The 25,814-nt window shown below is 35.5% G+C and overlaps 2 protein-coding genes and 2 long non-coding RNA genes across 7 annotated transcripts; 2 read left to right on the top strand and 2 right to left on the bottom strand.

Annotated features, from left to right (window-relative positions):
• The first annotated feature begins 129 nt into the window (after positions 1–129).
• On the top strand, positions 130–1,791 carry LOC135117785 (uncharacterized). The gene is made up of 3 exons (XR_010277165.1): positions 130–634; positions 844–932; positions 1,525–1,791. It is a non-coding gene; the product is annotated as an uncharacterized LOC135117785 (long non-coding RNA).
• On the bottom strand, positions 1,235–2,564 carry LOC135117784 (uncharacterized). Its single transcript, XR_010277164.1, has 3 exons — positions 2,411–2,564; positions 1,977–2,138; positions 1,235–1,338 (listed from the first exon to the last, which is right to left on the bottom strand). It is a non-coding gene; the product is annotated as an uncharacterized LOC135117784 (long non-coding RNA).
• Positions 2,565–6,385: 3,821 nt separating this feature from the next.
• LOC110375335 (uncharacterized) lies at positions 6,386–7,945 on the bottom strand. Its single transcript, XM_049837202.2, has one exon. It carries the CDS (start codon positions 7,496–7,498, stop codon positions 6,758–6,760), a length of 741 nt encoding a protein of 246 aa, XP_049693159.1. The 5' UTR covers positions 7,499–7,945; the 3' UTR covers positions 6,386–6,757.
• A 755-nt stretch (positions 7,946–8,700) lies between these two features.
• Positions 8,701–25,619, top strand: LOC110375313 (glucose transporter type 1). 4 transcript variants are annotated; one of them, XM_021333382.3, is made up of 3 exons: positions 8,701–8,916; positions 9,242–9,366; positions 22,550–25,619. In XM_021333382.3, exons 2-3 carry the CDS (start codon positions 9,330–9,332, stop codon positions 23,947–23,949), a joined length of 1,437 nt encoding a protein of 478 aa, XP_021189057.1. In that variant the 5' UTR covers positions 8,701–8,916; positions 9,242–9,329; the 3' UTR covers positions 23,950–25,619. The 4 variants fall into 4 exon arrangements, with proteins under 4 accessions (XP_021189057.1, XP_021189060.1, XP_021189061.1 ...); XM_021333385.3 differs by lacking the exon at positions 9,242–9,366; XM_021333386.3 differs by lacking the exons at positions 8,701–8,916; positions 9,242–9,366 and adding an exon at positions 18,858–19,026.
• Positions 25,620–25,814: the final 195 nt, after the last annotated feature.

Here is a 25,814-nt window from a genome sequence, read left to right as displayed (position 1 = left end):
TGTTTTACACTCCACTCCAGTACCTTTATAGCACTGTCAGTTCTGGTTCATCAAATCAAATGAACTGATTTAAATAAAATTAAGTACAGAGATAGTCTATAGTCTAAGAAATTACAGACTTCCTTTCAACCAGCGGGCCTAGCATGACCGCCATAGAAACAGCTTTTGTCTACCGAAGAATCGACAAAATGACAGATTGAAGAAAGATTTCTATCGACCCGAGCATGGCGATGTTTGACATCGAGAAAAGAAATGTTTCTTTTCTTCGTCGACATGTGTCTATCGCGTCGAGCATGACGACTATATTTTCTCTACTTTTGACATTTGGGAGTAGATATAACTTTCTATATGAAATGTCAAATACTCTACATCTCATCGGACCTAGACAAGAGTAGACAAGAATATTATTATAATTTTAAGATCTCAAAAAGCATTTACAAAGTATGTCGGGGTCCTACCGTCGTCATGTGGTCAGTTTTTATGCTGAGAAGAATCAGTGTAAAGCTCAAAGAACGAGCTATACGAGTGTTAAGCCTCTCGACATTGAAAACGTAAATGTGCAGAGATGGTGCAGTATTTGTGCGGAATCTGTCTCCTAGGATATCTTAGGGACTGCCTGTTCATATCAATCAATGTAAGTACCTACAGTCTATTTTATTTCGTTGTGCTTTCCAACCAAAAATATGACAAAGTTTTCGTCCTTATAGATAAGTTAAATATAGAAAGATCTATTCATTTATTATTGTTTCTAAGATTATTTTGTCTATTATGTAGGTATTACCCTTCATTGCAAGAAAATAATTAAACAGAAGAAAAATATTTAACAAAGCTTAATTGTTGCAGGTTCTTTGTTCGGGTCCTAGGTCATTAACAACATTACTAACCACTGTTAGCAAATTTTTTAAGCAATTTGTTTTTGCAGTGAATACAAGGTTAGTATACCTAATATATTCCAACAGGTATCTGTGGAGATCAAAGGGGGAGGCCTATGTTCAGCAGTGGACGTCCTATGGCTGAGATGATGATGATGATACCTAATATTAGATATAACCTCTATTTCAGATTGTAGATACTGAGTGCAAAATACTGAACATAAATGCCAATTATCCTGACAGAGTTCATAAACAATCAATTTTCAATAGTTCTCTCATTAAGAACAAACTGCAGGCTATATGACTCTAGAATTGGACAGTTTTATCTGCTAAGAAAAAATGACATTTTAAATAAACAACCATTATGATTTTAATATTCACATTCTTTATTAAATGATATCATTTCAATAATTTATAATTTGTAAACTGACGACCCAGTTGTCATTTAGCATCCTTTTTTTGTAATCTGAAACAAGAACACAAAATTAAATTAACATTCATTTTCAGGGGATTCTAGTCATGCGTTAGGGTCTTGACTCATGACATCAATAAGAATGCTGATAATGTGTCACTATCAGTATGTTATTCTTTTATTATACTGTAAAATAATTCTTGTAAAAACTCTTTACCAAACAGTTATTTCTTTTTGCAGGGTGCCTATGCTACAACTCTTCCCGAAGAAAGGCAGAAAGAGAGACACACTAATGACCTTAGCGGTAGCTTACTACAAGCTGCAACTCACAGAAGAGCAACTATTATGAATATCTTTGTATATCAACAGTTCTTCAAACCATACAGACAGAATTGAGTTGCTGGGGAGTTTGTTCCACCGCTTCTGCTGCTGATTTTCAGCCTATTTTGAATGAATGACTATCTGTAGCCTTAATTTTATGTAAATAAACCTTTACCTCTGTGTAAATGATTGTCTTATTTTATTTTTTATCTTAAGAGTTGTTGCTTATATCACACAAGCAACAAATAGGTACTATAATTATTATTGCCATAATTATACTTTGAAAACAAAGCATGAGAGTTTTGCTAGAATGAAACCAACAAGTCTGGAGAACTATTACTAGTAAATGAATATTATTTAAAGACACTTACTAATAGAATGTTTCTCGTGTCAGCATTGTATGCCAAGAACTCGTTCTTTTCCATATTTTTTCAGCAGCTTTTGAATACGGACCTATTCTTCTTTATCGTGGCCTTCTTTTCCCAATGGATCGGGATACTATCTTCTCTGTTTATTGGATGGGACTTCGTACGCTGTAAATAAACAGGTTTAGTAACGACGAAAGTAAAAACACTTCGGACAATAATATAGGGAAGCAAGATAACAGTGAGGAACGCATTGAGCTGTGCATGGCAAAGTTCTCATCAGACAATGCCACCAATCACCATTTATTGAGATTATTATGTTATTTTCCTTTGTTCTTTTCATCGTATGTATGGATAATTATTATGTTCGTTTGGATTAATTACACACAACTATTGGAATAATCAGTACTTTATTTATTTAATCACAAAATCTTACTTACTTTTTTCTTGCTGCACGCAGTAATCACCAATATCTAAATACGTAAAATCAACAACAATAATCGTTTTTTGTAAACAAACAAACATGAACCATTTTAGTTCCACAGATAAAAAATAAGTTCGATGAATACGTTTTGTTGTTACTTTGAGTTACGTGAGTTTATGTATAGGTTCATGCGTGAAAAATAGTGCATTGACACATTTTTTTGGCTAACTAAACGTAAATTCATCGCAGAACGACCCATCACTAGCTACTTATCCGTTGCTATGGAAAGTCTTTCTCTTGATAGAAACGCGAGTCTACAGCTCGCGTCATGCTCGGGTAGAAGACATGTCGAGTGGGAAAGAAAGAGCTTTGTCGTTTCTTGGTAGAATAGAGATAGAATCGCCATGCTAGGCCCGAGGTGCGGGAAGTATCCTTCGTGTGAATGTGGGAAGGCAGAAAACAGGTAGTGAATAATATTTCGGAAAAATTGATTCCATAGGTAATAATAAAAATAAAAAAATAAAATAAAATAATGTTTATTGTCAAAAACGCAACTTTACATTGTGGTAGTTACCGTTGAGCCACAAACTAAGCACAGCTTGTATCTTGTGGCTCTGAGTGCTTTAATATTGCTTATATTATAAAGTTACATAGGTACCAAATCTTTGGAGATGAAATATTAAAGGAAATTATGAGCTAAGGATGTTGGAACTTAAATTGAGGTACATAATATAAAAAAAATGATATTAAAACTAGGTGAATTAATCGGGCTTTTATGCTAGTTTGGTGTGTATGTGAGGGCATGTGTGAATGAGTGTGTGTGAGGTGAGAGAGTGTGTGGTGTGTAGTGTCGGTCCGAGAGTGATAGTGTTGATGGTGTGGGTGACTTTGTAGGTATGTTGATGGTGTTGGTGGCTTTGTAGGTACTACAGCAGAGCTTCGGTTTCGATGTAAGTCAGTTTTAGTAGGGCTGCAGTTATCTTCTTTTTACACATATTGTGAGTACAGTCTCTAAGGTCACAAATTCTGCTGACCTTGTTGTACGTGCTAGGATTTGAGTATTGGGTGCAACGTCTGGCTAATTCAGAGTTGGCATTTGGTAAAGGTATTCTAAAGATCCGTTTTCTAAGTAAGTCCTGGTAGTCGGCGCGTTTTTTGATGACGGCGTGAGTAGCAAGAGTTGCCACGAGTATAAATAGCTGTCGAACCCTTAGTACACGGAACTTTCCATACAATGTGTCTGTAGGAAATTTAAACGGTAGTTTTAAGGCCACCTTAATTAGAGCTCTTTGTGCTCTTTCCAAAGTTATGAAGGTGCTTTTTCCAGCACTCCCCCATATGCGTATGCAGTACTGAATGACGGATTGGCAGAGAGCGAAGTATACCGTCTTCAGTACGTCTAGTGGTGAGCAGTCCCTAAGTTTTTTCATGACATGAATTAGTTTTCGGACTCTAGCAGACAGTGAGTAGATGTGTGCCTTATAGTTTAGGTGTTGGTCTATGATGACTCCGAGGTACCTAATGGTGTCAGTACGTGCGATTGTTTCGCAGGCGCAGTGTTGTTGGGAGTCATTATTTTGCGGTTGTGTGCACGAGTGTATTTTTAGAGTGAATGAGCGTGGAGGACAGGTAGAATTTGTCTTGCAGAACGTAATGAACTTGCTTTTGGTTACATTTAGTGTCAGTAGATTATGGTCTAGGGATTGTGCTATCTCAGAAAGTCCGCGTTCAGCCAGTTCCCGTACACAGTCCCAGGACCTTCCATGAAAGACAATGGCTGTATCGTCGGCGTATGTGACAATTTCGGCACCGTTAAGAGGCAGGCTTACTATGTCGTTTATGTAAAGTGTGAACAAGGTGGGGCCCAGCGTGCTGCCTTGAGGTACTCCATAATTAATTGGAAGGAGTTTACTTTTATGTCCACCTATTTTGACGTATTGCTTACGGTGTGTGAGGTAGCTGCGGAACCATTCCAGTGTGTTGCCCCTAATGCCAAAGAGCTCGAGTTTTTTTAGTAGCAGTCCCGTCGACACCGTGTCGAAAGCTTTTGCCAGATCGAGGAATACACCAATGCAGTATTGTCCGTTTTCGATATAGAAGGAAACTCGATCTGTCAGAAGTGACACTGCGTCTTCGGTGGATCTGCCTTGACGGAAGCCGAATTGCCGGTCTGAAATGATGTGATTTTTATCGAGATATTCTGTGAGTCTTTTGTTAACTATTTTCTCTAATATTTTTGAGACTATGCTTAAGAGAGCTATGGGTCTGTAATTTTTAGGGTCGTCTTTAGATCCAGTTTTATAAATAGGGGTCACGGATGCCGTCTTCCAGGAATCTGGAAAGACACCGGTTTCTAGACTTAAATTGAATATGTGGGTTAAGGGTTTGATAAAGCTATTGATGCATTTAGAGAGTAAGTAAACTGTGAGTTGATCGGGACCAGGTGCACTGTCTATTTTTAGATTCCGTATAATGTTGGTGATTTCTTCATCGTCAGTAGGACTCATAAAGAATGATTGTGAGTTGTTTTGTTGTGACCGGTAAGAGTCTATTAGTGTGTTGTGTGGTATCCCGAGTTTGTTGAGGATTTTGGCTGCGTGCTGTTCTCCTACGTTGACAAAGTGCTGATTGCAGATATCAAGTGCTTGTGTGGGGGAGGTGCTAGATGTAATTAATTGTGTAGCGCTGTTTTGGGTGCTCTTGTTTCCGCAGATGTTTTTTATAGCCGCCCAGAGTCTTTTAGGGTTGTCTTTATTTACGTGTATTTCCTTTTTGTTGTGTGTGTTTTTAAGATTGCGTAGCAACATGTGCAGGTAGTTTCTATAACGTGTATAGATTAGGCGTTTGATGTCATCACTAGGGTTAGCTTTGCATTCTAGATGTAGTTTGTCACGTTGTCTCATGCATCTTATTAAGCCGGGTGTGACCCATGGTTGGATGTTAGCAAGTTTCCTGGAGATCTTTATTTGTTTTGTGTGCTTGTTGATTGCGCCGGTGACAATATTGTTAAATATTTTTATCGAGTTATTTACGCAGGAGGAAGTGTAGATGGGTTCCCAGTCGGATTGGGCGATCTCGGCATCCACAGCATTCCAATCAGTTTTAGTTTTCCAGCGTTTGGTTTGTATCGTGTTCGGCTTAAGATGTACACTGCACAGCGCTAAGTCATGGTCCGTGATGGAGAGGTTGCAGACGAGACCGACTGCAGTTGCGTTGGTTTTAACAAATATGTGGTCAATACATGAACCGCATCTCGTAGGAGCAGTGATCGCAGGAGTCAGGTCGTGTGAAGCCATGAGACATGAATAGCTAGAAGCCTGGTTATTTTCTAAGTCTATAATGTTAATATTAATGTCACCAGCTACTATGATTGTTTGCTTATGTTTTAGATCTGAGAGTATAGTGTCAAGGGAACTGAAGAAGGTGTCTGCGTTAGTAAAAGAAGGGGAACGGTATATTGCTAGAAGTGTAATGTCATATGTGATGTTTAAGAGCAAACTGTCAGCGTCAGCTAGATTGGCTTCCGTACTAGTAACGTTATTCCAAGCTGTTCTGATGTAGGTAACAATACCTCCGTTTTTGTTAACTTGGGAAGAGGTTCTGTATATGTAGTACCCTGGCATTTCTTCTAAGATTGTGCCTTCAGACAGCCAGCACTCTGTTAGCACAATTACGTCAATGTTTGAGTTCAACCTATATAAAGCAACTTTAAAGTCGTCGAAGTTTTTTTGATAGCTTCTTATATTGTATGTAAGAACTGTGAATTTATCTTTGGAAACATTTAGGATAATATTGCAACTTTCTGGGGAATCTACTGTGTGACATTCTATTGAAAAGGATTCGTCTATATCATTGGCGATGTCAAGTGAAGCCATTTTTATTTAGTATAATGATGTATGAAAGAAGCTTTTGTGCGTGATTTTTATTTAAAATTTTTGTTGCGTCTTGGTTAAACTGTATTAATGGGTTCATTCAGTTTGATTAAAAGAAGTTATTGGTTGCATATTATGTATTTATTTATTTATTAAGATGTAATTCCAAAACAGTGGATATTTGTTTGATCAATGTAATTAACAGTAAGGTCTTATACTAACCACATCTACAGGTAATGTAACAAAATATTTATAATTCACATCCATTAGCTATCATGACTACAATTCAAGGACTTTTTTTTGTAGTTGACTATATATTGAAGAATAAACTTTGGTAATAATTAAACATCAATATTTTGCATATCACATGCAAATACTATGAAGTTACCAATTTCAATTTATTCCTCTGCAAGAAAGAGAAAATAGAATTGTTATCTTATTCTAATAATCCAAATGGTCTACGTATACAACTATGGAAATGGGATTAAATATTAATAAAAATGTCTAAATAAAGAAGAGAGTTCAGACATGACATTGTTGTATATAAGGCCGGGACTTGATAATTGATCCAAACCTGGTGTTTGTGGCATTCGGGTGTCCGTTCCAGTGGATGTGGAGGTCACAGTCTCTTCAACTACTTCATTCCCGCTTTTGACTATCCGCCTGGTTTCCACCGAACCATCAGACTTGGTGACACTTGTTGTGATGATAGTCTGGCAGAAGGAACGGCCTGGCACTAACTCACCGTTAAAGGGTGTAATGGGACCAATCTGTGAGTCTCTCTTTTTTTTGAACAATCCAGATAAATCATTGGATGAGATTTTGCCATCTAGATCAACGTCTTCTTTAACATGCTCATGTGGACGGCTGTGGTAGCCGGGTTTCAGATAATAGTCCCTTATATTGTCTCCATGAAAGTGTTCCGGGTGATTGTGTTCTGGGGGAAGAGGGTTGATGGTCGCGAAAGAGTCCACAGGGTTCTCGTTAATGAATGATTTTATATCACCAAACATGGCACCGAACGTTTGGATCATATCCAGCATCTGCCTGGAGAACTCTTGATGAATGTCCATAGCATTAGTGAAGTCTTCCATTTCGTGTCTTGTGTAAAGTTCATCACCGTCGTCTTCGTCGTCGGAACTCCAAATCGGATTTCGGAAATCATTTCTGGGTGGATCCTGTCGTAACCCAAAAAAGGTACGTAATTTTTCCATGAAATTGCTGCTTGCCATTTTCAGTTTAACTTGATGATTTTTCCGGTGATGTTTTATGTTTTTGCGTGTAAATGTTGATTATTTTATTTATTGCGCAACAAACAAAAAAATTAATCGACAGCTGTTCTAATTGCAATCCAGCTCCAGCTCATTAGTTTATTATAAGCATATCAATAATTTAACCTCCCTTTTCTCACCGATTTTACATGGCATGAGGACGATAGGAGAGTGTGATAGCAAATACCAATGCTTAACATTAGAAAACTAAGCAGCTGCAAATTTTCTGGATTGGAACGCTTGTGGTCGATGTCAATATTATTGTCAATGTCTGGTTTCCATTTCCATTCAGAATTTTGTAGAAAGTACTAGAATTATTTCATCATAGTATAGTTTCTATATTAAATATTGTTTCTAGTTTAAGCATTGCAACATGTATTACCTTCATTCAGTATCAGTTGAAATTGTAAATAAATCACAACAGATTTATAACGAGTAAAAGCCACCATATAAAAATTAAAATTCTGAACGCAGAAAAACAATAACAAATGGCATTCGTTCGTTTTTTTTTCTAAAATCTATACCAACCAATGATTTAAACCTCAGATTAAATATCTAAGAAGTAAACACAGTATTTTACATAAAAATACTGCGATAAAGTATTACGTATAAATATATAAGTATATAATAAAAAGATTTTAGCTGAAACTGAAAGGCCAAGGGTTTTAAGCTATTTTTATAAAGATATTACATTACAGTATTAGTTACTTTCTGCTGTCGATTATTTATTTCGGCTAAAATTATGGGACCCGAATCCCATGGCAGCAGCAGCCAGCCTAAAAATATATTTACTGAAGAGTAACTTCTGGTTTCTATGCTATGTCCATGTTCTTAATTTAGGTATGTACTTACGTGGATAGAGAATTATTTTTTAAATAATTAAATCGTATACCTATACCTTTCGTTAAGTCCTTAAAATTAAAGCTCATAAAAAGCACAGTAATTTTATTGATCGTGAGACAAAATTATTAAAATGGTGTAAATATGCGATTATTTGTTTTATTTTTGAAAAAAAAAAAAAGTTTTTTTTTAATATATGACTCTGTTACACGTTTACTTGGGAGTTTATCAGATATGCTTCTTCTCTTTCTCACTTTAGCCATATTCCAGTATCTATCCTGTTGTCAGTGGTGTCATCGATTTATCTGACCACGACTATAAATGGTGGAACGGAGCGTTGCTAGAGCAGTGGGCAAATAGCAGTTAGTGGTGCGGCGGATGATCCTAAGTTATTTATTTCTCCAATTTAATAATTCAGAAAGACGATACATATATCCGGCAGTTCACATGCAGCTCTCAAATTATTTCAAATATAATAACTGGAACATGATACTTACAGTGACACTTCGGTGAAAAAGTTATAATTCGTTTAAATTAAGGTATGTTTTATTATTTATATTTTATTAAACATCTTCAGTCGTCTTGTAGGGCGTTTTGTTATCAAATTAATTTGCCTTGTGCACTGTAATTTTTATTAAGAAGAAGGACAGAGTATGTATAAAAAATAATTTAATAAAATAATTACTCAAAAAAGTGCGAAGGGTAAGCCCATGCGAAGCACTTGTTCACAAAATAATGGAATAATTCGCATCGCTCTGTGCGATTTCATTAATTTTTAAGCGTAATATCATTTTTCTTAAATTGATTTCAAGGTTTGTTTGGTCTGTCAACTGGAATAAATATTTAGAAATATGATATTTTTAGCTGTGTGGTTTGGACGGTGGATGTGTGAGAACCGGTTTCGGATCCGCGTGTTAATCTGTCAGTAGTGTTAAAACCGTTGACCGGCAATATGCAGAGGGATAATTCAGCAGGCCTACTAGGCAAGGGTTCGTTAAAAATATTATTTTTTCACAAACATGTGTTTAACCATATGTTGCAATTTGCACAGAAGCTGCTACTAACTTTAAAGCTGCTAATTAAAATTGTAATTGAGAAAATTAATTGTTCATTTGTGGTTAACCAACACAGCACCACTAGAGAATTATACTTCCCTCTATCAATGAAAAATTGCACAATTTTTCACACACTACACCCTCACGGTCACACCCTGCCTTTAGTTTTAAAGCAATTTTTCTTATTTTAATATTCATTAGTTTAATATTAATACACCAAAACTACAGTACATCCCAATTTTATTGAAATTTGTAACTATGCTAGATGCTAGACTACATTGTGTTCAATTTCTCAGTGTGATAATATTAACATTAGTGAATATTATTACTTAATTTAATGAACTTGTTAATTTAATAATAGTGGAGACACTTCAGTGTAATGTGTAGAGTAAAGATTTGCTAATTTAATTGAATATTTTTTTTACTTTAAAAATCGATGTAAAAATAACTTTAACTTCTATCCTGTTTGAGCAGGTTTTATGCTTATATTTTAAATCGCTTTTAAATGTTAATTAAAAACCAGTATGGATTTACTTTAAATAGTATACATAATTTATTTTACAGATAATTTAAAGTTCTTTACTGCTTAAATAAATATAAAGAAAGTTAGACATAACATACTTGCATGTAAAAATCATTTATGTATCTCATTATGTTACACAGTATTTTTTTAAATAGACATAAATATATGAAATCATTATTTCAAGAGTCCTATCTATTCATACTGTATGCATAATGTATAAACTTTTTCATTTCATAGAATTCAATATTGTAGGCCTACATACCCACCAAAATTAATTTCAAAAGGCTTAAAATTTTTTAGTAAAGTTCAATGCAGTTATTCTACGCATCCTTACATAAAAAAAAAAAAACTAAAACATGCGAAAAAAAAACATGAAGTGTACAATAAAAATATTTTTATTATCAAAGCATTGTAGGTACGATAAGTCTGGAGCACAATCCGACGCGACGCTCCAAGCGCGTTCATCGTCCTTTTTATTAGCAGTCATTAATGGTCGTTATGTAATGAAAATTCATGCAAGCCACTTATTGTCATGTACTGGAAACCTTACGAACACGAGATTTAGGTAATCGTTTAACTGGGCTAATAAAATTATAGTGGTTCTCACAGCTTTTATCACCCGACGTAAAACCGTTGAGGCGTTTACAGCAGTGTTTTGTTTTCGCTTAATAGATCACGATTTTCTAAGATTCTATCTACGAGTAGTGATTTTGTTGCTTATTGTTTATTTTGTGCCTTAGTTAATGTTTTTGTTTAATACTGCTATTAATATCTTATAGCATGCATATTTGTCAATATTTATTAAACAAGTCTAAATGTCGCCACAGGAAAACCAAAAATCTTAAACAATGTGATGTTGATAAAAATAATACCCACTTTGTTATGTTAGAGTTCAGTAAATATTTGATAAAAAAAATTGACTACGTGCCAAAACGAGTTGCCTAAAAAAATATCCATGCGCCTAAGCACGTCGGCTTTTTGGCGCCAATGCGTCACACATAGCAGTAAACATATCTATTGTAATTTCTTAACGATTCTTAATATTATTAGGGTTCCCCATGACGCGCAGGTAAAAGGAAGTACGGAACATTATAGAACTACTTATATGGTGTGTTCAAAACAGCATGACATGGTATAATGTGTACCCTAACTTTGAAGGTGGTGAGTGATGCAACTGCATGACTTATCAACTTTCAAACATTTTACATGATAACTTGGTAGCTGATAATTATTCTCAAGTCCATAAAAATAAATCGTAATTTAAACGCGGTTTTTTAAATTACTCATCTTAAAAAAATGCGGTGTCCCCCTACACAAATAATCTTTTTTTAACTGGTTTATGAATATGTCGTTTGAATATTTCAAGAAAATAAACTTCTAAAGGCTGACCTATTTATAAATGATAAGTATTAATAGAATTCAGAGCATAGCGTAAACAAATAAATGAGTATAAAATATACCCGCGAATAGAACTGAAACCCATAAAAAACGTCGGGAAACCACTAAATGTTATCAACATTCTGGGAATGTCGTTTCCATTAAATGTCACTGCCATCTCGTCGAGTCGAAGGAATTATTATTTGTTCGACTTTCGACTGACGTTAAAATTGAAGTCTACTCATTGTTAAGAAGTCTTTGACGCAGGTTTTTTTTTTTCAAATTTGATTTGAACTCCTCCTCCCAATTTGGCTACCAGCAGTAATCGTAGAATATCTGACTCATTGGCACCTTCAAACGTCCTAGTAGTAAGCAGTTATAATATTCATTTGCACACACATTTGCATACCTAGAAGTCCCAAAACTATTGTCCTTACTGGAACATAATAGACGATTAATATTAAGGTTCGGGTTTTACCACATGGCCCTATTGTTCTACCAGTTACTCATTTCCTTGAAGTAAGCTGTCGTAAAAAAAAATACAGCTCCCGAATTGCGATGACCAATTGTGACTATACTTCCTAAATTACTTGAAGGCCTTTTAAGTTGCGCCTCAACCACGTTAGTGCCTGATCAGGCCTCGTCTATATTCGGGGAAATACAGAACACCCTATGTGGCTATGAATCCTCTTAAGGAGGCAAGCTTTATTGCCGTTTATCAGGCCTTATCCAATATGTCAGTAGGCTAATGTTTTGGGTCAAAGTTCAACCAGGAGGCATGACTCAGGTAGGCATTTTATTGTCCTCCCCACAAAGAATTAGGTCATAGCAGGCATTCAGAGGAATTTATTGGAATTCCATGATTACACTCCACTTTATCGAATAGTCCGTGATCTATTTCTTATTGAGTACTACGTTCCGCCTGTGGTTTTAATGCACTTTATTCAAGTCAGGTCAAAGAATAGGAAAATACATTATTTATTGCAGAAGTAAATTAGTTTATTATTAACCTGCTTTTGCCTGGTTTGTCACCAGTTTTGTTTTCTGGAATTCAGTATTAGCAGTAAATATTTCTCAAAAATGATAATGCCTGACTGAATACGCAAAACAAAAACAATTATTCAGGGTGTTGATTGTAATTTCGAAAAAAAAAAAACAAACCATAACCTGCGATTTGGGCAATCAAACAAAACCCTTCTTTTATATAAAAAAAAAAATCATCTGCACTTAGTTATCTAGAGAAGGATAGCGTAATGCCAATTACTTTGGTGTTTTCATTCATTTCGGAGCGTTTTAGGGATTATCTTATGTGATAGCAATAGAGTACTGACAAAGGGGACCTTCACCCTTGACCCCAAACATGACTTCGATCAGAAGTTCAAGGCAATATCCGGAATAGTTCTTTACGTCTGCCCTGATATAGTGTGTATATTTGGCGCTTTCTGGCAATTCTGTCTTCAATATCTTATTAGCTGGTGTCGTCATTGCTTAAATAATTAATAAATGGACGGTATTGTCCAATTTCAATTGTTCGTTTCATGCAATAGAGGCGGTTCATTGGCATGAAAAATGTTTTTACATAAAATATTTTTTTCCACCTGTCTCGAAGTGTTGATGGCGCCTCATAGAGGTTGGAGACCTCAATTGGGCTGCAAGACAAAGTCAAGGATTTTAACATTACGCAACACGAAGCTCCAAAATCCATCCTTACTTCTTGCTACTTGAAGAGCTGATTGATATCACAAATGAAAGATGACGTAAAAAATAATCCTGAAAGTAACATAACAGCAGTTGCGTCATTTTATCAGCGCATTCAGAATTTCAAGACTACAGGAAAATAGTCGCATCATTTCTTTGAAAATATATAGAAGAATTCGCGACGTGTTTGTTACAGTGTGCCATAGTCAATATAATAATTCGGAAAATATTGAAGTCCTCATAATTATGATTTGTGATAAATGCATTTACATGCAAGCAGATTTTCAGTATAATCCAGTCTAAAGGAGATGGCCAAAAAAACACCCAGAATCGACAGGAACTTCATATGTATGATTGGATTCAGTATAATTTGTGGATTTTAAAAAGTATTTCAAATCATCTAAAAACCATGGGGTTCTCTTTTTATAACGTTTTTTCGATCAAGATTTTAGTTCACAAAAAAGTTTACTTTTACTATTTGATGTTCGTTAGAAGTTGAATGCAGACTCGTGATTGGCCCGTTTTGCATTGCTAAGTCATTTGTTATATTTGACAATGTCACATGGCGCGATTTTCAAAGACAATTTCTCCAAAAACATTTCAGAGCCAGTTGTGAAGGTTGCATGTAACTGCGAAACCTCTCCAAGTAGGTAAGGTCGGTGCTTAATCGTATCTGGAGTGGTTAAATACAAGACCTTTTAATCTCCAGGCAAACTCTGTAACTATGGGGATATTACCATTGGCTTGTACAATGTTAGTGTACCTTGTTTTTTATGTGCCTTGATGTCAATAATCTTACAAATCAACATAAATTCAACAGAACTTAGTTTTGTGAAAATATGATATAGCTCCTATACCCCATGGATTTCAGGCTGGATTTTTTGGCATCATCGAAAGTCAATAACAATGAACCCATTGGTACCCATTTCGTTGCTGTCGATTCTGGGTTTTTTTTCTAAGAAAATTTGGCCATCTCCTTTTAATATGATATTGTTCCTAGCATAAGCTACGCACTCACACTAGAATAATCTAAGCACGTCCCACCACGGTATGTGACGATTAAATTGATGACGTAGACGCAATGACAGCTGCCGGCGCCGATGTGACTTTCTCTAAACTACCGCATCGTGTTTACACTTTTACTTACATTGAGGGAATTGCTATCAAGTTACTTGAACGTCCCATAGTGTTATTGGTGTCTACAGCTTTTGTAGAGCAATGAACTGGAGTGAGAATAGAAATGACATAAAAACTTGGCAGCTAAAAATATACGAAGTGGTCTCATTGTACGATTAGACTGATAATATCATGCTGTCGGGGCTGCTAAATGTAAAGCAAATGTTATTTTATTCTATTCTGGAACAAGCGTTTGTCTCCTGAAACAAATTAATTAATATTGATAAGACACCAGGCTACTGGAAATCAAGTCAAAAGAAAATTGTAATTAAGGCATTGCCTGCGTAGAGTCAAGTTTCAATTACGCCATTCGTATATTTTCTTTTGTTTTCTTGTGTTTGTTTTATCGAGTTTATTTTTAACATCAGCCGCAATCTTTGTTATTGACCCAAAACTTATTCTGGCCTTCACCTTCAGTATTTCGAGTGCGTCGTACAAAATGTTTTCCTGACGACTACCAAAAGCCTACTTACTTTATTTTATTGACAAAAATGATTATGCCAATCGACAATATTTACATTGAATTGTTAATAAATATCGTAAAACTGTTGAAAGTAAATTAGGTGGAACCAAGGTGATAAACGAACCCAGACTTTCATACATTATGTTTGGTATTGCGGCTTAACACGCGTCTCGCCGGGTATACAAGCCGTGGGGAAAACCATGGGAAGTGACGCCGCGTGCTCGAGGGTACATACAAATTATAAAATTATTGATCCTCTGTCTACTGCCTTAAGTGCATTTATTATTCAAAGTATTTGCGTAGAAGGAAACTGATATTATAACCAAGCGTATGGAAGACGTACGCCTGTTTTCTTTAAAAGTCGGAATACACCGATATATTGTGCAGTTCTCCATAGGGACATTACGTGGCCTCTCGGGCACCACTAACTTCCTGACTTCGGACTGCTTTGTGAAAGTTTGTAAAACCCACAAAGCGATCCAGGAATCGAGCCCCAAAATGACCAACGGAGCAATAGAATTATGTAGAAAAGCTAACATGTAGTAGGTGCTTGTGATGAGCTACCGAACCAATTAAAAAATTCTTCCACTAATAGATTGTCTTTTTTATGGACAAACAAGGTGGGTGGATGCTAGTATGATAAATATTACGTCAGGAGGTTGTAGAGAAGATTAGATTTACAGACTACATTGTAATGATTACTTGCGTCGGACGCTTTTATTACATAAACAAGGCTTATGTTTACATTATAAGATTGCGTTTAAGATTCCATAGTTTTGTCTTGGTCCTGATACTTTATCTTGACATTTGTGTACTTATTTGTTTTATTCTTGGACGTATGTGTAATCTCATCCTTTACTTACGCGAAGTATAGTTTCTGTACACTGGAACAATGCATAATTTAACGAAATATTATTACGTTCGTCTACGCAGGGTGCAACGGTCACTGTGGTTAGCTAGTACTTACAGGAAGTGCATAAAATTATGCATGACGCACAAACGTATTTCGTACTTATTTTCCTCTAACAATTCAAAACTGCATTTGTTTTTTGATGTTCTTTTGGTTCTACTAAGTTCGTTGTGTGCCTTTCACCATCGTCATGTCGAAAAATCGATTTAGTCTTGGCACTGAGAGAAGATCACTAGGAAAAAAAGCTTCCATGGAGTAATCAGTAATACATTGCAATAATATACTGTTACATGGATTGTAGAATTATACATATTTTCTTCAGCAATAAGTACATAAAAATGATGACAGGCCTGTACATAACTTCAGTGGTCTGAATGAATATGATTACCGTGATTAATCTATTCAGACAACTTGATTGGGGTATTGTGGGTTCTTTATTCGCATATTTTTATCTTATTCAAGTGGAATTTTGAAGAAATGTTCTAGAAACAAGACATATACATATTTTAGAAGTCAGCAAACTCTCAATCTCTCAAAAACATCAAGCGAATTAAGCCCTCTTTATTGATAAAGTACCGGATTGTATAATATGCCAAACACGACACATAGCATTAAAGCCGATTAAGTACCTAAGTACATGCCTCTTTTGTGTGCCTTATTAAATACAACTTGTGACTTCCTCGATGACACGCAAAAAAGTCTCACAAGAAACCCGAAGCAATTAGTTTTAAATGGCACCTTCCTTAGACGTCGTGTGTGGTTATTATTTATCACTGGGTGCCTAGTAAACATTAATCTGAAGCCTCGTTTATTATCCTTGGTTATTAAAAAATACAAAAGAAAGTAACCAGTAAGGACAATGCTCATGAAGTATGAGAAAAAAACCCAGGCCCGGCGCAAAAGAAATGTAACTCAAAATATAGGTAAAAATAAGTAATTAAATATTACATAGGGGGCATTATCGAAATCAGTGGCTATATGTGTGAAATTGCTATTCGAATTTTAACATCTGCGGTACATTGCTACTCAAGATTTTAGAGGTAACATAATGTATTAGTAAAAGGAACAGCAAACGGATACAGTTGTCGTTTAAGAGTGTACATAATGACATGTTTATAGCAACTTCTCCACTATTCTACCTACTTTTACAAGATAATAGGATGATAGAACTAAAACAGGATATGAATGTACTTTTCATTTTAATAAAAACGCTTAAAAGTCATCAATTCTTTATTTCTAACACGACGAGATCCAAAAATGTTGCGGGATGCGCGAACTGTTCCTCAAGTCTAGCCCACCCTAAGTAATGTAAAACGCTCATGACGCGATGACGTAGGCGCTGCAGCCTGTACTTCGGTATTGATTTATCTTTTTGGAGAAGCTTATTACTTGCCATATTACTTGTTTGTTGTTTCAGATAGCACTTTAATTAAACTATAAGCCCCAGCTGCTCATGTTACCCCTTTAAAAAATCAAATAGCAATTTCATACATTTAGCCATTGATTTCGATGAGGCCTCCTATGCAGTATTTCATTACTTATTATTACCTATAATTTGAGTTACTTTTCGTTTGCGCCGGGCTTGGGTTTTTTTTGAGCATTGTCCTTTCGTATGGAGAATCTGAAACTTGAATGTTAGGAATATGCACAAGTTAGATCTTTGTATGAAGCCTTTCCAATCAGGTTCTTATGATGTTGTCCAGACCGATTTTCGGTCATTGTGACTGTTCTTGAAGATCAGCCATCTGTGAAAGACATATTATATTCCACGGTTGTACGCACATGCTAGTGCATTCTTGATTCCCTTACTCTCATGGTTCGATTCGGCATTCCGACACGAACGGAGAGAGATCAGGCGCAGGATCGATAGTTTAACATGCTCTCCAAGGCTGGAATCAGGTTTACTACAAATATAGCGAGAAAGTAGCTAGTTCTATATACTATGTTTACTCGTATAGCTACGAAATTATAACCTCAATGCTAATGTGTGTTTGATTATGCTTAAGAACTTTTTGCCGCTACCTATGCCGTATCGATTCTAGCGAATAATAGTGTAGCCTTTTCTATTTTGGTCGTTCGAAACTTGTTTCTCAACTTATGCAAAAGGCGGAGTATTGTTAGTATGTTCTACTGCTTCTAAGTTTTATTTTCACTTTTTTATCCCAAAAAATTTAATCAAAATGACTCATTTCATGAAAGTATTTTCTTTTTTGATTCTGATAGTCTAATATCTAGCAGTACCGCTTAGGCACTGGTACAGTAGGCACAATAGTAACATAAATTATAAAATATGTAACTTGTTGTAAACTCGGTTAATAAAAGTGATTAGATTAAAATAATCTATGATGTTTCAAATATACTCGCGACTTGTAACTTAGGTTTTTAAAACAGGACCCTACGTGATGAAAGGATAACTTTGTATTAAAAAATGTGATAACACAAACTTTGCATTATTATTAAATCGTCAATATAAAATTGGAAGTCTACAAAACAGTTGTCTATCGTAAAGTAACACAAAGAAGCATCAACAACGAACGTGCTTTATGTTATTGTAATGATAATTGACATCACTACCAATTATTTACATTTAACGAAAGAATTAAATAAAAGTAATGTCGTTTTAAACATTTATCACTTTTATGTTTAACTTGTTGATATATTCCGTGACCTTGCCATTGAAAACAATCGCGTCAGGTGTGGGTTCGTGAGATATAATGTAAATCATACTACAACGACCAAGTAATCGCAGTAAATGTACTTAGAAAACGTGTAATTATCAATAATAGTTCTAACTACTAGTGGTATTGTTTATAAATTAAGTTTTTGCAATGATTAGACATAGAAGAATTCCAAGTATTGTACCATAACGTCGCCAAATTTGGGTCGTTTCCTAATTATTGTTAAGTAATTGTGCCGTTTGGTTTATCTACTACGCAAAAAAGTCAGTCACTTCCCTTGGGTACTCATATTACGGATATCGTTCAATATTACGTATTTGCTAATATTACTTATGCCAGATTGACTAATATTACTTTCACCGTCACTTCTATATATTAATTTACAAGAATTATGGTAAAAATTTGCTTAGGTTCATCATGTTAATCTAAATTCCTGCTATCTACACCCACTTTAGTTTCAATTACGACCGCTAAATCTACAATGACTGATAAACACATTAAGATGTTACTATAAATATTTATGTTTACTACCTCGTGGAGCGTAAAGCACGATTTGAATATCTCAATGCAAGTGAGTCGTTATGTTCTAAGCTTTACGACACTCCTGCTTCAGTGTTGTGAACGGCCTTAACTGCAGCCAGTGCGTTTTGCTCCGTCGCCTTCACCGCACAGTTTTTACCATCCACGGCTATAATAACTTCCATTTTATTCGTAGTGACTATTTCACAGTGATCTGCTGACGCGTGTGTTTTTATTTCTATATCTTTTGGTGAGTTTTCTGCTCCTTTTATTATAGTGTTATTACCGGGATTAGGAACAGAAAGTGTCGTGTCACCTACTTTAAAGTCCTTGTGTGTCTGATCAACCTCGTTAAATGTCATAATCATGATAGTTTTTGTGGAGTTGAAAATAAATCCTGTACCTTACTTTATTATCAAACATTTACTATTCAAAACATTAGTGTTTGTAATTTTATGCGTGTAATGCGGTAGTCTATGTCATGTATCATGTCACAAACTGTCGTTCAATCTTATCATTATAGTTTTTATCACCGTTTGCTCAGCTGAAAATATTTATAGTAGTGTCATGTTTACACACGTTGCTGCTTCTTTTGGTTGTATATTTTTAGTGTGAATATCTCCAAACCAGCGACAAATAATTATGTCGTAAAGTGTATTGTTATTGTATTCACATTTATGCTATTTTATACAGTTCCGAAACCCAAATCATTGTGTTCTCGGTTGGACCTTAATGCATGCCACTGATCGCTAGTAGGATATCAATCCTAGAGAATTCGATTACTTGGAATACGATCTATCTAGAAAATTCTGTATCATTAATTATGCGTTATAATGTCATCTCCTGCTGCTTATTTATTATTCGTACTTTTATTTCGCAATTATCATCTTCCTCAAGCGGCACTAATGCACGGTTTATCGTCTGTTTCTTGTTGTTGTTCGTAAATAGATTTAAGTGTTACAACAACGTTGCAAGCTGTATCTTGAACATCTCCGATTTCATTAGATCTATTGTTAGTCGATAAGTTTAAATGAAACCTCTTTGTTAAAGTAGTTTCTCTGTAAATATTTGTGTTGCAATTGTTTTTTTGTTTGTTGTGTAAAGGAATAATGATTTTTACTCTGTTATCGGACTAATTAGTGGGTACGCGATTTTATTTGAAGATTGTGGGCGAAATAACTGGTTGTCTACGTTCATCAGTTTTTGCTGCGTTAGGTACTTATCAAAAGTTTTTGTGTTTTATAAAATTATGATCATCTTTCTTGTATGAATTTCTTTTTAAAAAATGCACACCTTTTACCACTTTTTCTTCTAATGGTGTAATCAACACTTCCTTATCAGCATGACCAACAGTCGTTAAGATTCGTATTGTGCCTTTTAAAACTGCCGTGTATGATTTAGAACGCCCTCTAGTTAAATAACTACAGAGGTATTCCTTAATAATTATTGTTTTATCTATGCTATGTAGGCTGGTTATATTTCACGTCGTTTTTTTTGGGAATCATTGTTCTCTACATAAGAGTCCTAGGAACTTTATAATAAGCACTTGTTAAAGCATGTGCTACGTGCAGTAGGTAAACACTATTCCTTTTCAATAATTAACCTTACACTGAATTATAGGCATTAATTTGACTTTCCTGTGATGATTTCATAGCGTTTTCCCTAAATCAGTCATTTTGAGGGACATCGGCATCCTTTCACACATTACAGAATGTAGGTTTGTTAGTTGCAGTAAATTAACATATTAATTATGTTATTATTCCATGTGGTGCAATTCATAATGCGTCGATATATTAAGTAATTAAGTTATTCTCAAGTTAATAATAATTTGTAGAATTTATGATGTTCTTAGTTTATTGTTTCCGTATTTATTTTATTGAAAATGTTCTTTATTGCAGCATTGAATTTCCTCTTTGGTTCGCTTATTCCTACTATTACTGTTTACTTATGTATTTGATTCATTTTTTATTAGGTTTTAACGTACGGAAAAGTAGCCAACACTTACACTACCTAATGTTTGATGGACTCTACAGATACCTATGTATGTGACATGACTCTAGAAACATATAAAGACAAATAGGCTTTTAGTAATTATTTAACGTAACTATTTTAATCATATAATGGAGACGAGTGCTTACTGAGGCCATGGCCTACCCGAATTTGTCATGACGTCATGAACGAAACCTTTTTACTATGTTCGATTATATGTTGTTAACAATCACTAAGCTTACTAAGGTTTTCATTTCATATTTAGTACTGAAATAAATATAATTCGCAGATATAATACTTCAGTGGCTGTACCGTGAGTTATTCATCATCAGTCTATTACGTTATGTGTTATCAAATTCTTGTGCATGCGATAATCGTTCTCACGTCAGTTCGGGTGTACAGATGGCTATTGTAAAATCTGGTTAAACAAAAAACATGGCGGATTCAGGATTTTTTTGCTAGTGCTAGTTTTAAGAAATAACCTTCAACTTCTAAATGAGAACGATGGGTGCAAATACTTAGGTATATAGCTGGTTTTCCCTTACTGATGACGAATATTACTTTCAATCTTTGTCACTCGATAGTCCAATCCCTAGTTACAAGCCTATCTTGGCATCAAGATATAGTAGCTTATGTTAATATACGTAACGTAGGCACATCATTTATTTATTGTATATCTCAATCTTTATCTTAGAACTTGATCAGATTTCGTATCTATATGGTCGATAAAGGCAATATTTGGACGACGTTGTTAGAACTATTCAGTGTTTCGTTTTGACGTGTCCTGCGATGGGCTCTTTTGGTAAGATATTTTCATTTCAAATATGTTTTCTTCATCGGTCCATTAACTATAATTTTCCTCTTTGTAAGGAAAGTTATCAATGTTATTGAAAAGACAGTAGCTGTAGACGTTAACGTATAACGTTTCATAGGTCGTGTTGTTAGAAATGTACGTTTTACAGCTCTCGTCAGATACCTAACTTTGTCGCTTAGTTAGTTCATTATTGTGATCTGTGAAATATGAAAAAAAATAGTTTTAGATTGATCATCCGTGAGACATCAAATGACTTCAGAGTAGCAGTGTTTATTTATTTATTTTTATTTTATTTATTGGGGACAAAAAACAGTTACATGTTAAAATTTAAACTTATAGTTTAAATTGTGTAAGTGTTGTTATAAGACAACTGTGTAGTGTATTTTAAATCAAACTATTGTACTTACACAATGGTTATTTCTGTACAACATTTTAAAGTGAAATGGATGGTGCGGTGGTTTCAGTCATGCTCAAATGATTTTCTAAAGTAATTCACTGTTGTCAACGGATACAAATCATTTTCACATGTGCTAACAAAATTGCATTCTGTGTCTAATGGCTTCTTTTAAATAACACATTACAAATGTAGATGTTTCGTTACGCCTCGAATATATCGGCGTGGTTAATAGATATATTATAGTAGAACACCGAGTACCTAAATAACTTCAGTTTCGAGTACGTTTAGTGATCATACCAAAGCTAAATATGTATACTTCAAATAAGAAACAGCATCAATCATACTAGATTTGCATAATCATACCTATAAACTGAGAAGTAGCTGGTTTTCCCAGAACCACCTAGATTGATACCTACATTACATAACGTAGGTAGGTACCTAAATTGCTATATTGCAAGATGCAATTTTATCTCGTGTATCAAAACGTTACAGTTTTGAGGCTACTGATCTAAAACCTTGACCTGATAAGATATCCACTTCGCAGATATTAATAGTGCACTATATTGTTTTCAGAATCTTCAAAGCACACGATGGCGGGCGGTGGCGTGACGGGCGCGCTGCTGTACGCGGTGAGCGCCGCCGTGCTCGGCATGCTGCAGTTCGGCTTCAACACCGGCGTCATCAACGCTCCCCGCCCCTTCATAGAGAACTTCATCAGCGAACAGTACCAGGCCAGTCCCAGCTTAGTGTTCAGTATCATCGTCAGTATCTTCGCTATCGGCGGCATGATCGGATGCCCCTTCGCAAGCTGGATGCTAGAAAAGTACGGCCGTAAAAATGCTCTTCTCGTCAACGCGACACTCGGTGTCCTCGGCGCAATATTAATGGGCTTCAGCAAACTCGCGGATTCTGTGGAAATGATCATAATCGGCAGGTTTATCATTGGCGTAAATTGTGGATTTGCTACGACTGCTTCTCCAACTTATGTATCTGAGGTAGCACCGGTGAGACTGCGAGGCGCTTTCGGAACAGTCAACCAACTGGCGGTCGCATTTGGATTGGTCGGTGCTCAGATCTTGGGTATCGATATGATACTAGGAAGTAACGAAGGCTGGCCGTGGCTGCTTGGGCTCGCTATATTCCCATCCGCCATTCAGTTTGTGATGGTTATTTTTGCACCTGAGAGTCCTCGTTATTTGCTGCTTGTCGCTCGTGATGAGGAAAGATCTAGAGCTGAGTTAGCTAAACTCAGAGGAACGAGTGAAATTGACGATGAGATCAATGACATGCACGTAGAAGACCGCGCAGCCAGACAGGAAGAGAAGTTTACTATTAAAGACTTGTTCGTCATCAGGGCTTTGCGAATGCCTCTTATTATTGGTGTTGTGATGCACTTGTCTCAACAGTTGGGAGGTATCAACGCTGTTCTCTATTACTCGACGACGATATTCGTGGGTGCAGGACTTACGGAGGAAAATGCTCGCTTGTCTTCAATTGGTGTCGGCAGTATGTTGTTCATAATGGCTCTGGTATCGATTCCCTTGATGGACCGCTTGGGCAGGCGCACACTGCAGCTGGGAGGGCTGGCAGGTATGGCGGTGTTCTCAGTGCTTATGACTGTAGCATTCTTCACGTACGAGAACAACACGACTATGAGCATATTCGCCGTCATATTCACATTCATGTACGTGGCGTTCTTCGGTGTGGGTCCTAGTTCGATCCCGTGGATGTTGCTGTCAGAGTTATTCGGGCAGGGTGCTCGTAGCGCGGCGGTCAGCGTGGGTGCGTTTGTCAACTGGTTGGCTAACTTCATAGTTGGGCTCACTTTCATCCCGATGTCGGAGGCGCTCGGCAACTACGTGTTCCTGCCTTACACTGTCCTGCTCATCTTATTCTTTATCTTCACGTACCTGAAGCTGCCGGAGACTAAGAATAGGACGATTGAGGAGGTAACCGCTCTCTTTAAGAAGTAATCCGGACTAGACTTAAGCGACATTCCTTAGAAATAAGAATACTGATTGCGTCACTGCAATAATTTATACAGCATTATTGTGATAGAACTGTATAAAATTCGATTTAATAGAATAATATAGACGACAGCGAGTGTTATCTATGTCCTTTCTACCAGATTTGTATAAAAATGGAAAGACTGAACACAACACTTATATTAATTGGAGTCGTTTAAAGATTCTTCATACTTGATATACCTATAGATGAAGTACTTATTTAACAATAAAATACTGTATAAATAAGGTGATTATTTCCATTTATGACATATTATGAAACACTATTTAAAATCATGATATTATTAATATTGTAGTGAAGTATAGTATAAAGAGTTCATAAATATTCACTTAAGTAGCTATTGTACGCAGGAGCAGTTCAAATGAGATATCGTCAAGAACAACATTTTATTATTAATTTATTGATTAATGTTTTGATATTGTTGTATTTCCAAAGGTTTGAGGACCAAATTGTTTATTTTATATGATTAATTGTTGTTAAGATATTGTTTACATTTACGTTTGTTTGGTGCGGGTGAAACCGAATTTAGATCGATGCACTTTTTTATAAGTATTTTTGCGCTTTCTTATATTTTTTTCTACCTATTCTAGTGCCTTACATTTTGTTTTCCAGTAAAATGGGGATTAGAGCATTTACTAATGTACAATATACTGTCTATTCCTCCATTGATTTTAAAAGAGGTTGACATCCAATGGTACATGTGCACGGGAGCTCGATATAGAATCATAGACAAGAGTTTTTCTAGACCAGGAGTTGTAACACCTCCTTGTATTAGAGTAAATTAAAAAATCTATGCTGCCTCCCGTGTCGCCTCCTGTAATTCACAATTATGTACTACAGGCCATTACCTAGATATTATAAATAATAAATATACATAGTTCGACTCATTATCGTTCACAGTAAACCATATTTTTCCATGATATTACTATATTAACGTGTTAGTGAATTGTATACAGTATAAACATTTACACTTTCTATTATATTGTTAGGTATTTGCCGCTTCAGGCAACTAGGGTGACCATCTAAAAAATCTTTATGCACATTCTTGAATATAGAAGCAAATCGGATTACCGTAAGAATCCGTTATTCATGGACAATGGAACAACATCAACATAAACGGTTAATTAGAGTTTCAAATTCGCCCTTAGAAAATTTAATTAGTTAAGGCTAAACATGCGATACCTCAATAGTTGATAAAGTTAAAAATGCACTTTTTCTAGTATGTATATAAAAAAGTATTTTTAAATATATTTTCTTCGTTTGGCTACTTCTTTCATTCAACAACAATATAATTTTTGATTTGCACTTCGACACACATTGTGTTTACTTGTACTCAACCGTAAATAGGAAATTCCCATGACTTGTTTTAATATAAATATAAAAATTGTAATTCGGAAACGATTTTTTTGTTACCCAACGTTAGTTAAACTACGCCTAGTTACCTAATAGGTGCGTTTAGCCTATATGTATTCAAATTAGTACAATTTACGTAAATATGTGAACTGTCAAGGGAATGTTTAACACAACCGTCCCATTGTACCTTAGTGCCAACTGTGTGTTTTACTAGAAACTTCTTTCTTTTTAATTAGGAAAAAATACAGCTCAATCTTTGTCAGTATTTTCATCATTTCTTTTAACCATTTAGTTATTTTTACGAAGAAAATCAACTGTCTGATTTTTTTCCGTGTGAGCTTGCAACAGAAAAATATTACAGACTTTATGTACAGTCAACTGCAAAAAGTTGATACCTTGTTGTAATTCAAATTAAACCATATTGCATCTACATTTTTGCAGTCGTCTGTACATGGTCAGT

Source organism: Helicoverpa armigera, chromosome 14 (assembly GCF_030705265.1).
Source record: "Helicoverpa armigera isolate CAAS_96S chromosome 14, ASM3070526v1, whole genome shotgun sequence".
NCBI lineage: Eukaryota > Metazoa > Arthropoda > Insecta > Lepidoptera > Noctuidae > Helicoverpa > Helicoverpa armigera.
This window is presented reverse-complemented; position numbering and strand designations above follow the sequence as displayed.

Bases quoted from the DNA above. Each gene is read 5' to 3' on its own strand.
- LOC110375335 (XM_049837202.2), bottom strand. From the start codon at position 7,498: ATGGCAAGCAGCAATTTCATGGAAAAATTACGTACCTTTTTTGGGTTA.
- LOC110375313 (XM_021333382.3), top strand. From the start codon at position 9,330: ATGCAGAGGGATAATTCAGCAGGCCTACTAGGCAAGG. The intron at 9,367-22,549 runs GTTCGTTAAAAA...TATTGTTTTCAG, and splicing joins AGCAGGCCTACTAGGCAAGG to AATCTTCAAAGCACACGATG.